The sequence below is a fragment of the Episyrphus balteatus genome, chromosome 3 (assembly GCF_945859705.1).
Source record: "Episyrphus balteatus chromosome 3, idEpiBalt1.1, whole genome shotgun sequence".
Taxonomy (NCBI): Eukaryota; Metazoa; Arthropoda; class Insecta; order Diptera; family Syrphidae; genus Episyrphus; species Episyrphus balteatus.
Window position 1 is genome coordinate 16192012 of NC_079136.1, and position 13630 is coordinate 16205641.

General features: G+C 31.3%; 4 protein-coding genes across 5 annotated transcripts; 3 read left to right on the forward strand and 1 right to left on the reverse strand.

Annotated features, from left to right (window-relative positions):
• LOC129916438 (little elongation complex subunit 2) lies at window positions 1–2117 on the forward strand. The gene has a single exon (XM_055996408.1). It carries the CDS (start codon window positions 94–96, stop codon window positions 2038–2040), a length of 1947 nt encoding a protein of 648 aa, XP_055852383.1. The 5' UTR covers window positions 1–93; the 3' UTR covers window positions 2041–2117.
• Window positions 2118–6502: 4385 nt separating this feature from the next.
• Window positions 6503–7744, reverse strand: LOC129916441 (THO complex subunit 7 homolog). Of its 2 annotated transcripts, none has more exons than XM_055996413.1 (4): window positions 7630–7744; window positions 7440–7563; window positions 6787–7380; window positions 6503–6640 (listed from the first exon to the last, which is right to left on the reverse strand). In XM_055996413.1, exons 1-4 carry the CDS (start codon window positions 7637–7639, stop codon window positions 6610–6612), a joined length of 759 nt encoding a protein of 252 aa, XP_055852388.1. In that variant the 5' UTR covers window positions 7640–7744; the 3' UTR covers window positions 6503–6609. The 2 variants fall into 2 exon arrangements, with proteins under 2 accessions (XP_055852388.1, XP_055852387.1); XM_055996412.1 differs by lacking the exon at window positions 6503–6640 and adding an exon at window positions 6656–6707.
• A 3104-nt stretch (window positions 7745–10848) lies between these two features.
• LOC129916444 (general odorant-binding protein 99a-like) lies at window positions 10849–12049 on the forward strand. Its single transcript, XM_055996417.1, has 2 exons — window positions 10849–11556; window positions 11616–12049. The coding sequence occupies exons 1-2, from the start codon at window positions 11515–11517 to the stop codon at window positions 12003–12005; spliced, it is 432 nt and encodes a 143-aa protein (XP_055852392.1). The 5' UTR covers window positions 10849–11514; the 3' UTR covers window positions 12006–12049.
• A 408-nt stretch (window positions 12050–12457) lies between these two features.
• On the forward strand, window positions 12458–13213 carry LOC129916443 (uncharacterized). Its single transcript, XM_055996416.1, has 2 exons — window positions 12458–12631; window positions 12711–13213. Exons 1-2 carry the CDS (start codon window positions 12590–12592, stop codon window positions 13101–13103), a joined length of 435 nt encoding a protein of 144 aa, XP_055852391.1. The 5' UTR covers window positions 12458–12589; the 3' UTR covers window positions 13104–13213.
• The last annotated feature ends 417 nt before the right edge of the window (window positions 13214–13630 follow it).

A 13630-nucleotide genomic window follows, 5' to 3' on the forward strand; every position in this document is an offset into this window, starting at 1 on the left:
TCAAAATGTCAAAAAACCAAAACAAAAAACATGTTTGCAAAATTGTATTAAATTTTAAACGTAATAATTCCAAATTAAATACTAAAAAAAACCATGAATACAACAGTCCATAAAACTGCTTCTCAACCACCATTATCACATTTCGACAAATCCTTTACTGACAATCCATGGGATTCACTCTATTGTGCATTAAATGACATCGAACCAATATTTGCCGATGAAGATTTCACAAAAGCACCACCATATCTCCAAGCACAAACTCTTGATCCACGAAATAAACTTGCAATAAGTCAATCTATTTATGATCACACAATCTATTTGAAACCAGAAATATTTAGATGTCCAAATAGATCTACATTAAATTACAAAGAACATTCATTGTGTTTGTCTTTTTTACAATCACTTAAAGCCAAACAACAAGTCTTTCCCCATCAAGTTGAATGTTTTGAAAAAACATTCCCCCGACGAAAGAAAGAACAAAATGATTTTATGAATTTTTTAGCTCAATATAATACAGCTAGCTTTGAAAAGATTTATGCTCCAAATTTGTTGTTTGCCGAGCTTTATTCAAAATTTTACCGCCATGAAGTGGAACTTCTTATGGCGAAGCATAAAGATGGTATTTTTCAAATTCACACAGGTTTTCCAATACCACAGAAATGTGGTAATGTTGATAAATCAGGAACAATCTCTGATATAGAATTTCTTGATGGTTGTCATAGTTCTTTTTATCGATTAGATCCAAATTTGGATCTTTCAAGAATGAAGTCACGTATTCAGACTTATTTTGATCTCTCTTTGGGTGAACCAAAAGAGATCAATGAGTCTGAACCCGACCAACAGGCTCAATTTAACATCTCCACGGAGGCTCTCGTATTTCTGCTCAGCGCAGGAGAATACATTGACAATCCCACCGAAGTCATTGTCCAAGTTGTCCCTGGTGAGGATGGAGAGAATGTCATTCACATTAATGACCTCCTCCCATCTCGAAATACCGGTCCCCATACTGCAGAACTTGTGACCAGTATGTGCACCGATGTTTTTCTTAAAATGAAGAACGAAGAATGTGCAACAGAAATCCAAGCGACTGACTTTAAAGGTCCTTATCAGTTACAAACCCTTGATGAATTCATGAGCACCCAAAGAGAACATAGTTCATCCTCTCAATCAAGGAGTTTCGGTCATGTCAAATGGAACCTGAATCTAGAAAACGATACAAAACAATTCCAAATCATCTCTAAGACCAAATACGCTCCTAAGGACACCCAAAAGACAAGACAAACCTTACACAGTATCAAATTGGAATACAAGACACAATTTGGTTGTGAAATAATCAGCAAAGCGAATCTCATAAGAGAATGGTTTCATTTGCAGTTTTCCAATTCACCTGAGTCGCCATTCAGTCGACTACGTATCAACGCCAGTACTTTTAAGACAGTCCTCCAAGAAAACCTTCATCTCGAAGAAATCGAACTGGAGTTAGAGAGACGTTATAAAGTAAGAATTCCCCGTCTATTAGGATCCCTTGGTGACTTCCTTGGACTTTTGAGCAACGTTGGCCCTGGGAGATACCTTCTACGTTACAATTCTCGTTTTCAAGACAAACTAATGCTCTACTCTGAAGTCACTGCGTCCACTAGCAAATCCAGTGTTAGTGTGCACAGTCTCCTACAGGAGACTTCATCAGATTTAGCCTTCATGACACTACGCCAATTAACTCCCATCGATGATGTCCTTTGCACTGCGATGCATGACTTTTATAAAATCTTACCATGTTCATTTCCAGCCGGATATAGTACTTCGAAGACGACAAGACGAATCATTGACGATCGATCATATATTCAGAAAAAGGCGAGGATAAAACAAGAAATTCAAGAGGCTAAAGATAGAATGGCAAAGAAAAGGAGAAATTTTGTAAAAAAGACAAAGAGAGCTCAGAAACTGAAGCAAAAATCAAAAGCCAAGCAGGAGGATCAAAAGGAGACACAAGAACTAGAAGATGAAATTAAAAATGATCGAATTTTATTCGGGTTTGAGTAAATTTTTGCGATTTATTTATCCTAGGCTTAGCAAAAATGTTTTATAAATAAAATCCATTAAATGTATTATAACTGTAACTCCTATAGTTTTTTTTTACTTGGTATCTAATGTTACTCTTTAACTACTTTTACAAAATCCTTCCATGAGCATTACCAGCCGGACAGAGTCTTTCGAAGACAACAAGAAGAATCATTGATGATCGACCATACATTCAGAGAAAGGTGAGAACAAAACAAGAAATCCAAGAGGCCGAAGATAGGATGACAAAGAGAAGGAGAAACTTAGTAAAAAAAACGAAGAAAGCCCAAAAGCAAATATTTCTGTTTCATAAAAGTATTTGCAAATTTTTTTGATTAGAGATAGACTTGTAACTAAAAGCCATTTTTTACAATAGTAGAAAACTAATAAAAAAAGGATGGGGTCTTATGTTGGGTCCTTTGGACTTAAAATGTATTTCATGGATAACGTTATATCACTAAAATGGAACTAAATTATCAAGCATTATAATCAAGAGTTCACAGCATTGGGTCATTGCTAGATAGAAATGTACTAGTAATTGTTATTGTTCCTTAATGGAGCGCTAATGGACTTTATTTAGTAGTTAAAGTGCAATAACAATTCAGTCTTATTATTTGTTGTGATACCAAAAAGTAGTTGGCACTAAAATCCATCTTTCTTTCCTATTGACAAAAAGAATTGGCTTTTGAAATCTTTATGTATTCATTTTTCCTGCAATATTCACTCAAAATAGAAACTTTCGATTGTAGGTATTTTAAAACGCATACATCTTATTTCCCATATAACATTGAGAGAAATGGCATTGCAATTTTATGCAAATTTGGCGCACTAAGAATTCTAATAGCCTATTTTCCACTACATCTTAAATGAGATAGTCTACGAAATTAAACTGCGTTTTTGTTCTAGCTAAAAAAAAACGGATAATGGGCAATGGAAAAAGGCATTTCGGGTTTCTGAAAAAAAAACTGTCATTTATGTCGGTTCTTCTCACATAAAATTTTGAATGGTTATAATTTAACATTTTTAATATTCAACTAATATAATGTACTTTGGCCGATAAGAGCAAATACATACGTGTGACCTAGTTGTGCATTTTATTTTAAAAGCAATTGGCCTTACCAAACCTGCTTTTCCTGGTTTCAAAAATGTTATCAGACCAAAAGCACTGCACTATCACTATCATAGAAGAAAACGAATTGTTTGTATTAACTTTCTAAAAAATGTACGCGAAAAAAACATTTAAGCTTAAATTTAGTTATTGTTCCTTACATAAAATATAGATAAATGTGTACTTCATTTAGAAGTTTAAGCTCTTTTGATGTAATTTCAATAAAATTATTGTTTGAGAAAAATATTTTTATTTGAAGATTTGTTTTGTTAAGTGCATAATACTGCCCATAATCTCATAAAGGCCCTAACTACAAAATTTTCGATTTTGCTTTTTTGCATATTTGGAGTTAGGGAGTTATTCTCATTTATATTTTTAGCCTAGGTCTTCAAATAAGTCAGAAAATTCAAACTGTACTTTTGATTGTTTTCACTTTTATATGCAAATTGCGATATAAAATTTAGTGTTTTCCTCTATAACTCAGAAGTAAGAAAAGTATAGTCAGGGCCTTTACGAGATTGTGGGCAGAATAGCTTTGCAGTTTAAAAATTTTAACAAAAACTGTATATCTTTTTTCTTAAAAAAACATATATACTTTTCTATTGCTATATAAACTATGTAATTGCCAAGACCATTATCTTATAAAACCAATTTCTGAAACTGAAGCTATTAGCTTTTAAAAAATGTTTATTACTATGCAAATATTCATCATAATATTTATTCTCTCGCTGCTGCTTCTAGTAGAATAGGTAACTAAAGCAAATTATTAGGGAACCCGGTCGAACAGCTCTGATTTCATGGGATTTTTTTTTGATAAAAACTGAATTTTTGCATTGAAATAATTGATTTACTCAGACTTTGGCAAATAAGAACTCTAAACTTTTGCTATTTAACTTTCAACAATGAGGGCTATTGAATGAAGAAAACTTAACTTTATATTAAAATGTTGAACTTAAAAAAAAAAATAAGTTAATTTTTTTTTTTTCAAAACTTCTGTCAAAAAAAGTTCTTCGAAAATGAAATACTTATTAATTTTTTTCATAAACTGTAATACATATTGACATTTCCTTATATAATTTCAAATCATAATACATAAATGTGGCCAAAAAAATTTGAAAAATAAATGAATTTTATTTATATTACGAAAAAGTTTTAAAAAGGACATGTTAAAATTTTTTTAATAATTCTTTTACAAATTCGGTAAGCCTACAGTAAAAAAAAATTTGTTTTTACAACAATTTTTTTTTTTTTCAAAAATATGAGTTTAATCACCATTTTTTCAAAAACCCTTTCCTCAATTTGTTTAATTTTAGTTTCACAAATATGAATACGCTTCTAGCTTTTTAATAGCCTGTTTTCACTAGAGCAAATGAGATGACATCGATCGAATTTGAAAAATGAGGTTCGAAATGAGATAATTTCCCATACAAATTTCAAATGAGGTAATAATCATCTCATTTCAACGAAATTAAGCCTAGTACGCTGCTGATGCGAAACGAAATCTTGAACGAAATTAAATTTTTTTTTTTTACTTTAAAACTTATTTTCGGATGTTTTTTCTTGAATTTTTTTATTTATATTTCTATTTTTTTTTACTTTGCTATAATACCTAATGTTATTGACTTTGGAGACTTCAAAATTTTTCGTTTCGCTTCAGCAGCGTACTAGGCCTAGGTTTGATTCGCCGCGATTAAACAATATTTAAAAATAAATAAATACAAACTATTTAAAATGTGCTTCGTCAAGAGAGTACAAAATTTAATTGTTAAATACAAAAAACAAACGCTCGCAATGACACTTGCGTTTTAATGTCAACTGACTGAAAAAAAAACATAAACAAACTAAACTATAACTATAGTTTGTTTATGGAAAAAAACTTAAGCGTTTCTCAATAAAAAAAAAATATCTTCAGACATTCACTTGAGAAAAAATTCGAATCCAGTGATGACTATGAATAAGGATTCGCTTGAGCGAATGCTTAAGATATTTCTCAACTTGAGTGACGGCTCACAGTGGCCCGTTTTCACTTTTTTGCTTGCAAAATTAATATCTTCTAAACAAATAAAGATATCGCCACAATTTTTTTTTTAATTGAAGGAAATTTCCAAGGCTATGAAAATTGTGAGTTTAAAAAAAAAACTTTACAGGGTGTTTCAGAATTTGGTGTTAAAGTAAGAAGTTTTAGATAAGGTGATAAACACTATGGTTTATTGATATACAATCATCAAAATCAATTTCTGAAGTAATCTGAGTGAAGTGACTCAGTGGGGAAAAAGGAAAAGAACCAATTCGAGTGAAACAGTGGGGAAAAAAGTATTTTTGTTTTTTTTTTTTTGTTTATACAAGAGTACATTTATAGTGTATTTCAGTGATATATTACAAGTCAAATAGTGGAAAAAAGTAAAAGTAAAAGTAATTTCAAACAAATTGTTTTTTAAATATTTTTGTTGAACTATGCGACTGCTCTTTTAAACTTTAAATGATAATTTCATCTTAGTGTTTCATCTTTTTATACCTTAAAAATAAATACCAGCACCAAAAAATATTCTAATCCTTTTATTACTTATAATTTTATGACATCCCATGAAAACTAACTGTCTGTAGAAATTACCGGATTAACGAATTAGAAAATTCGTTAATCCTATAAAAAGCTCTTATCAAATCAAAGTACCTGAATGGAATTTAATGATATTAATTAAAAGTTTTATTAGAGGTTTAAAAGAAATAAGCTATAAAACCCTTTCAAACAAATTAGGTAGTAAATATACATAAAATATGTTTTTCCTTTTAAATAAAAGTCATGTTATTGGGATCCATCACATACAAAACAAAGAACTCTAATTTTCCAAAATTTTATTTTTACACATGAGAAAAAAAAGTCGAAAAAATGACTGACTTTATCAAATCAAATCGCTCTAGCTCAGTTGGATGCAAAATGACGCAGCTGAGCTTTTGGATTTTTATTAAGAAATATATAAGGATTTTGAATCAGCTGAGCTTGGTTTGATTACGTAGGAATTTTTTTTTCTATGCAATTTAAGTCGAAAAAGTGTGCAAAAAACGGTGTTTCAAAAAACATTAAATTAAACAACTAAAAACTAAATTTTTTACTTTTTTTTTTTCAATTGTTGGTTTAAATAATTACACAGCATATGAAAAAAAATAAAAATCAAAACGTTTTAGAAGTCCTCTTCCTAGTTTAAACACTCAAAGTTAAGAAAAAAAAAAAAATAAAAAAACACATTTTTTTTTTCATAATAAAAAATTATTAACTTTGGCCTGCTCTATAAGGCACACCAATAACCCAAATTGAAATTTTTTTTCCGAATACTCGAGCTCCAAACATTTGTGAATGCACTGATCTAAAAAGTTTTTCATTGTAGACCCACCCGAAAAATGAATATTGCAAGCACTTTTGCCTAAATGGGCCACTGTGCTATGAATTACGCCCTTATAGTTGTATGAAATAGGCCCCTGGAAGATGAAATTAAAAACGATCAAATTTTATTCGGGTTGAGTAAAATTTTTCGATTTATTTATCCTAAATTCATCAAAAATGTTTTATAAATAAAATCCATTAAATGTATTATATATAACTGTAACCCCTATAGTTTTCTTACTTGTTATCTACTGTTACTCCTGCAGCTGCTGAACCCTCTGGAAGAGTTCCTCCATTAGCCACATCACTGGAAATCATCACACAATCCACATCATTGCTTTTGATCTCTTCCCAAAAGTTCTCCTCATCCTCAGACATACGATCTATACTCTCATCATCATATTGTTCATCTTCACTGGAACTATCGTCCAGTTTCGATTGCAATTCACGAATAGAATGCATTAGAAGATAGAAATTCTTTTTCCTATAATCTAGCTTTCGATTGAGACGAATTTCTTCTTCTTCCAGGTTTTTCAATTCGGTTTTGAGTGTTTCGAGTTTTTTCGACGTCTCTTCACGATCGGGTTGGGTTTGTATGACTTTGGCCAAGACATCATATTCCATACGATTTTTACGAATTTTCTTGGCCAAAACCAATTCGTCTTTACTAGTTTCGATTTCTTTGTTGGCCAATTCAATACTGGCTTCGATACTATTCGAAAGGGTTTCGTAGTTTTTTAATTCTTGTTGGATCATTTTTTCAATTGTTTGGGATTTGGTTGCGGCAAAGGTGCATTGAGCTAATTGAGCAAGGAGGCGGTCGTAGATTATTTGGCTGAGAGAGGAAAATGCGAGGTTAAATATGGGTTGATTTTAAAATGTTGAATTATGTACTTATTTTCGGGTGTATCATTTTTGGTGGAGCACCATTTTATGAATGTCTTCAGAAGTATGTTGAGTCTTCGGTCATCGCCGGTACCATCGCCGTCAATTAATAAACGACGTTTAATAACTTCGTCTCCATTAGTTGATGAGATTGAAAAGTATTAATTAAATTGTAATGAGTGAGTTAATTTGAACTTACCATCAGTCATTTTTAAATAAATGATTTTTTATTTTAATTTTAAGCCAAATGTGTGAAATTCTGTATTTTGCTTGATAAAAATTGACAACAAATGCGAGAAGCGAAAAATAAAAATTTTGACGTTTTAATGACATTTTAAGGTTTGTTTGATTTCAAAAATAAAATGTTATAATTAATGCTTCGTTTATACTACTTTTAATAGAGATTAAAAAAATATATTGATTTTAATTAAATAAATTAGTCATTTTGATTCAGTTTCGATCAGAGCACAAATGAACTTGTTTCAGAAATTCTGACAAAAAAGTGTTTTCATCGAAAATTATCTTATTTTGTTTGAAACCTCATTCATAGTTTTCTCTATCTAATAGCTCGCTACAGCTCAAATAAAATGATTTCGCAAATTAGGTCAGTTCAAATTTCAATTTTTTTTTTTGCGGTTTGACATTCGAAATGAGATACCCTTCAAGCAAGAAAACTGAGTTCAGAAAAGACACTCTCCTCAAAACGAGAAAAACGGGGTTGCACTCACACACTCGCAACTTTTTGTGTATGAACACAAAGTCGAAAGAGAAATCATGGTGAAAAAAAAACAATACATATAAAATCGCCGCCGTGGGACCCGTTTCGTAGTCAAGGTCGGACTCAGGCGGAGCGGATTCGCACCGAGGTCGGACTCGTTTGCTTGAGGGGTAATTTGCTAAATAATCTTATTTGGGCTCAAGCGAAAACAGGCTTTAACTACAAAAATTGCTCAAAAAGTGAAAAAGCACAAAAGTGAAAATTTTCAAAAGTACTTTTTTTTTAGTTTTTCCAAATGTAAAACTTACAAATGATGCAGAAATCTTATTTTTTTTGTCTGAAAAAAATTATTTTTATACTCTTTTTTATAAAAAGTTGATTGAATACATCTAAAAGCATGTCTTCACTACAGCCCAAATGAGCTATTTTCGCAAATTATCTAATTTCGAATGTTAAACTGTATAATAACGAAGAAAAAAAATAACAAAAATAATAAAAATTATTTAAATTATTTCTATTTTAAGTATAGACAAAAAAATTAAATTTGAAATCTAAACTGACCTCATTTGCTAAATTATCTCATTTGGGCTCTAGTGAAAACAGAGTATTAGTGACAGTTGTACAAAACTGGATCAGCCTTGGTTCAGGAATTTAACTCACCGATTTCGGCGGATTAGCTGTGGGTCAACTTCAGTTCAAGCATGGATGTGGCTTTTTTTGACATATATGAACCTTGAACCAGTGCTAGACCTCAGCTTTACTACCGATTTCAAAAAATTAAAGTTTCAGATCCACGGATTAAACATTTGTGCAACTGGCACTTATCAATTTGTTAGGCGACTAAAGTTTCTAGATCCTATTTTTGCTTCTTTAAGACTTAATAGATGCGAAATCGTTAGTTGTCAGTATTTTGGTTTGCAGTTTTCTTTTTTTATATATAATGGGGGACTTTTCACGACTCGATTTTTGCCATGCGGCGAAGCTTTTCGACCCGTGTGAACGTAAGTCGCAGGCGACTAAAGTGACAACCTGACAAACAATTTTGGTTCTATAAAGCTTTACAGATGCAATTGTTGCTTCTGTAAAGCATTATAGAAGCAAAATTGTTAATAGGGAATCCCCATAGAAAAATCCTAGTCGACCGACATAACGTGCGGCTAAAATCGACTAGTGAAAAGTCGGCATAAATGTTCATATACATTTATTATTTCATAAATGGATTTAAAAGTTTATAAAATTGTTCGTTCTTTTCGATTAAAGCAACTTGATGTTGTTTTTATCAATTAATGTCACCTTAAAGTAAATATTATATGCAAATAACAACAGGAATTAGAGTGAAATCGCCCCAAAAACACTTACTGTCCTCAACTCAGTGACGTCATGGAGGCGCATGAAAGTATGACAACCAACACCAAACATGTGCAATGCAAGATATGGCAGTAGTTGTATCATGGGTTGGAGAGAAGTTTTTGTGACGTCTTAACAAAAATGCTCCCTAAACTCTAAGCTTATGACAAAAAAAGAAATCCGAACGTTTCATAGCACACTAGATTAGATTATAAACAGCATGCATTACTGTTGTAAACAGATATTTGAGAGACCCTGAAAAATATGGGTTGAAATAACAAGCAAAAGCCACAACATATTACAATAGCAGGAGAAGGGTACTTAAACATATGTACATCAGATTCAAAAATTTAGTGAACAAGAACATTTTTTTTATTTGTAGATTGTTTAATGATTGAGAAGAATAGATAACCCATTGTTTCTTCTAAAGGAACGTTAATCTTTTGTATAGAGATCTTTGTTGTGAAAATTTACTATTTAATTTACTCATAGGTAATTCTTAAGAACAAAAGAATTTGTTTTCAATGAGATTCAGTATTGCAATTATTGTAATGTTTGCCACTTTGGTAAGAATCAATTACAAAAAAAAAACCTAATAAAAGTTATTTTTTCAAATATAATTTATTCACAGACATCAAAGCCAGAACTATAATTGGGGGAACAGCCCTCGCAACCGCACTCGACGGATGAAAACTTATCAAAAATAAAAAGAAAACAACAACAATTGACAGTAGCTTCCTACTCCATCCTCCAATTATGGTTCTGGCGCCAACATGTCGGATACCTCGACATGAGTCTCATATATGTAGATACTGATGAGCTTAAGATTCCAGCTTTAGAGTTCAAATGCAAGATAAAATCAGAAGTGCCTGAAGGTTCCATTGGTAAATGCTTTACAAAAGCATGTTTGTTAAAATAGGAATATTCGACAAGGATAGCTATTTTAAATTCGAAACAATATTCAAGAGTTTGTCCAAGATTCGTCCTCCTATCGAAGATGTTGATTTTCTTCCTATGGTTGAACAGTGCACCAAAGAAGTTGATCAAATAGAAAATCTATGTGAACGTGTTTATATCGTGGAATTAAGTGTTTTAATAGTGATACATTTAAAAACAGGAAAACACAATCATCGCAATCGAAAATTTTGAAGTAAAATGTGTATTTTTTGTGTACAAAATATTAGAATAAAATCAAATTAATCAAAACATTGTTGTTTACATAAAAATCAAATCACTAAACTGGACACACGGTCAGCTATAAAACAAATGCACACGAACACGATTTCCACCCAAAACAAATCAACTTGAAGAAGAGATTACTTCCAAATGTTCACAATTGAAATATTATCAGTTACTTTAACAGACGTACGTACAAACGAGACGTTTAAGCGTTGGTTAAAAGTCTGTGTTTTTGTAATCAGAAAGACAAAGGCGTCAAACATATTTTAAGTGCTGTTATCTATTATAATGCGGGTATTCATCAAGCTCTTCGAACTGAAGAAGCTTTTAAGCCTTTTTTCCACACTATTCACCATAATATTCATTAAACTTATAAAAGTACTCCCTACCACCCCTAACCTTTTAAGACCCATGGATACACATACATTTGCTGAATTTGCACCTTTTTTCGATATTGGAGCAATTTAGGGTATTTTTCAATGTTTGATCTTATGGAACTGAAACAAAGTTTTGAAATTAAGTATCTCTAGAGCAAGTTCCAGCAATAAATCTTATTTAAATCGATGCTGTTTTTAACAATCTCCTTTATTATTATTGATATTGTCCATATAATATATTATGTTTTCGGGGAAATGAAGATTAAACTTCTAATGCCTAGTGGACATGGAAACGGATTGATAACCTTTTGTTACTTTGATAGCATTTTTTGTATGAAAGTGTTTTCTTTTTTAAAAATTCTATTGTACCTTGCATTTTATATTAACACTCACAAACCGTTGTACGCAGTTAAAAAAACTTGCCCATTTATTTTCACGAGCTAAGCTCATAAAAATTCTTATAATGAGATTTACTATTGGAATTATTTTAATGTTTGCCACTTTGGTAAATATCCATTCCAAATTAATAAACTATAACTTTATTCATATTTAATAAATTTACAGGCATCAACTAGCCGGATACATCGATATGAGTCTCGCAATAATATTGACAAATATACACAGGAATGCGGTGTCGAGCTTAAAATTTCACCTTCAGATTTGAATAAATACAGTACACCGTACATGCCTGAGGATGCCGTAGGTCAATGTTTTAGAAAATGCATGTTTGAAAAGTTTGGTATTTTGGATAAGGATAGTGCTTTTAAGCCCGAAGAAATATTGAAGCTGATGTCCCAGAATAATCATCCTCTTGTTGGTGATGCTGATTTTATTAGCAGGATTGAAAAGTGCGCTAAAGAAGCTAATTTAATAGAAAATGCATGTGAACGTGCCTTGCGCGGAGCAAAGTGCTTTAATAGTGAATCAATGAAAAATAAAAAAATCGAATCATAAATTACATTTACAATAAACAACAAAATAAATAGTATACAATATTTTATAGGGTTGTTTACTTTTAAAGAAGCTAACGAACCAAAAGGTATAAACAAAATTCTAAACCGGAACATCAACGTTCAGATGTGGAACTTTTTCATACAATTATCCGTACCGCTACTGTATACGTTTCCGGTGTATACAGAAGTTACAGCAGCACCGGTTAGGCTCTATAGAAGCAAAATTGTTATCTAGGCAAATTTATCGCACATATTTGTATGTTTTTGATACTGAATAGGGTAGAAAATTAAGAAAAATCTTCAAAATAGTTTTGTCTGTTTGTTACAAAAAAAAAAAAAACACAAACAAAAAATCGTTAAAGTTAGTTAGGATGTTGTGTTATCTTCGATTGATGCCCTTTCGAACCACTTTAATTTTCTTATTTTCGTCGGTGGTAGTTTTTTGGCACTTATTCTCTGAAAGTATTTTCTTCGTCACAATAATTTGTAATTGAAGCTTTCATTTCATTGTTAACACTTAACATAAGACGTAGTGCGTATAGTTTCCTCGCGAGTTTAGCTCATAGAAATTTTAAAATTATCATAATGAAATTTACTATTGCAATTATTTTAATGATTGCCACATTGGTAAGAATCCATTTTAAATAAAATAAAATTATCTATATTCAACAAATAACGAATATAACTTCCATTTATTTTTCTGCAGGCATCAACTAGGCAGATAAATCGATCAGAAAAATTTATACAGGAATGCGGTACCGAGCTTAATATTCCATCTTCAAAGCTGCATAAATACTCAGTACCAGATGGGAACGTATTTGGTGATGAATACAGAGGTAAATGTTTTGAAACATGTATGTTAAAGAAATTTGGCATTATGGATAATGACAGCAAATTTAGTCGCGTTGGAGTAATCAAAATTTTCTTCGAAGAGAATTATAATTATGATAATCCAGGATTATATGATTTGTCTGATGACTTCCTTGCTAGGATGGAAGAATGTGCTAAAAAAGCCAATTTAATCGAAGATGTCTGCAGACGCGTTGAGAGCGTAGAAAACTGCTTGATCTCTGAGCGAGTCCGACAAGCTGTATCTTAAATAAATACATCTACTGTAAAAAAATTGTTTAAAATTTAAGATTTTGCATAGAATGGTTAAAATTTTGTGTAAAAGATGAATTTAGTTAAAAAATTATTAAATTTGATTGACGAGGTATGTGCGTTTTTTAATTTCTTGTTTATATGAAAATATGGAACCTATAGATTTTGTAGGTTGTATACAACCTATGAAAATGCAATAAGTTGCATTTGTCAACATGGTGGGAAAACGTCAAATGAGATTTGTTGGGTCTAGTAAGATAATGACACAAAAATGTTAAATATTTTGTCCGAGTCAAAACTAACTGCACTGTTTCTGTTTTCAGATTTTATTAATATTTCTTCCATCCTTTTTCTTCATAGATTCAGTTACTAGAACAAAAGTGATTCCGACTTTTTTTTTCTGCAAAATTAAATAATGCCTTATTTCCTGAAAAACGATTTTTCTTTAGCTCTCATAGTTTCCAAAATATTAAAGAAATACCAAAAAGGGTGGAATTGGATTTAAGCTTACGGCCCTGGTTTCGG

Excerpts from the sequence above, each read along its gene's own strand:
- LOC129916438 (XM_055996408.1), top strand. The coding sequence starts at position 94 with ATGAATACAACAGTCCATAAAACTGCTTCTCAACCACCATTATCACAT.
- LOC129916441 (XM_055996412.1), bottom strand. Across the intron at positions 7,381-7,439 it reads AATGATACACCCGAAAATAA|CCAAATAATCTACGACCGCC; the intron begins GTACATAATTCA and ends TTCCTCTCTCAG. Across the intron at positions 6,708-6,786 it reads GGAGTAACAGTAGATAACAA|GATAAATAAATCGAAAAATT; the intron begins GTAAGAAAACTA and ends TGATGAATTTAG.
- LOC129916444 (XM_055996417.1), top strand. The coding sequence starts at position 11,515 with ATGAGATTTACTATTGGAATTATTTTAATGTTTGCCACTTTG. Across the intron at positions 11,557-11,615 it reads TTTTAATGTTTGCCACTTTG|GCATCAACTAGCCGGATACA; the intron begins GTAAATATCCAT and ends ATAAATTTACAG.
- LOC129916443 (XM_055996416.1), top strand. The coding sequence starts at position 12,590 with ATGAAATTTACTATTGCAATTATTTTAATGATTGCCACATTG. Across the intron at positions 12,632-12,710 it reads TTTTAATGATTGCCACATTG|GCATCAACTAGGCAGATAAA; the intron begins GTAAGAATCCAT and ends ATTTTTCTGCAG.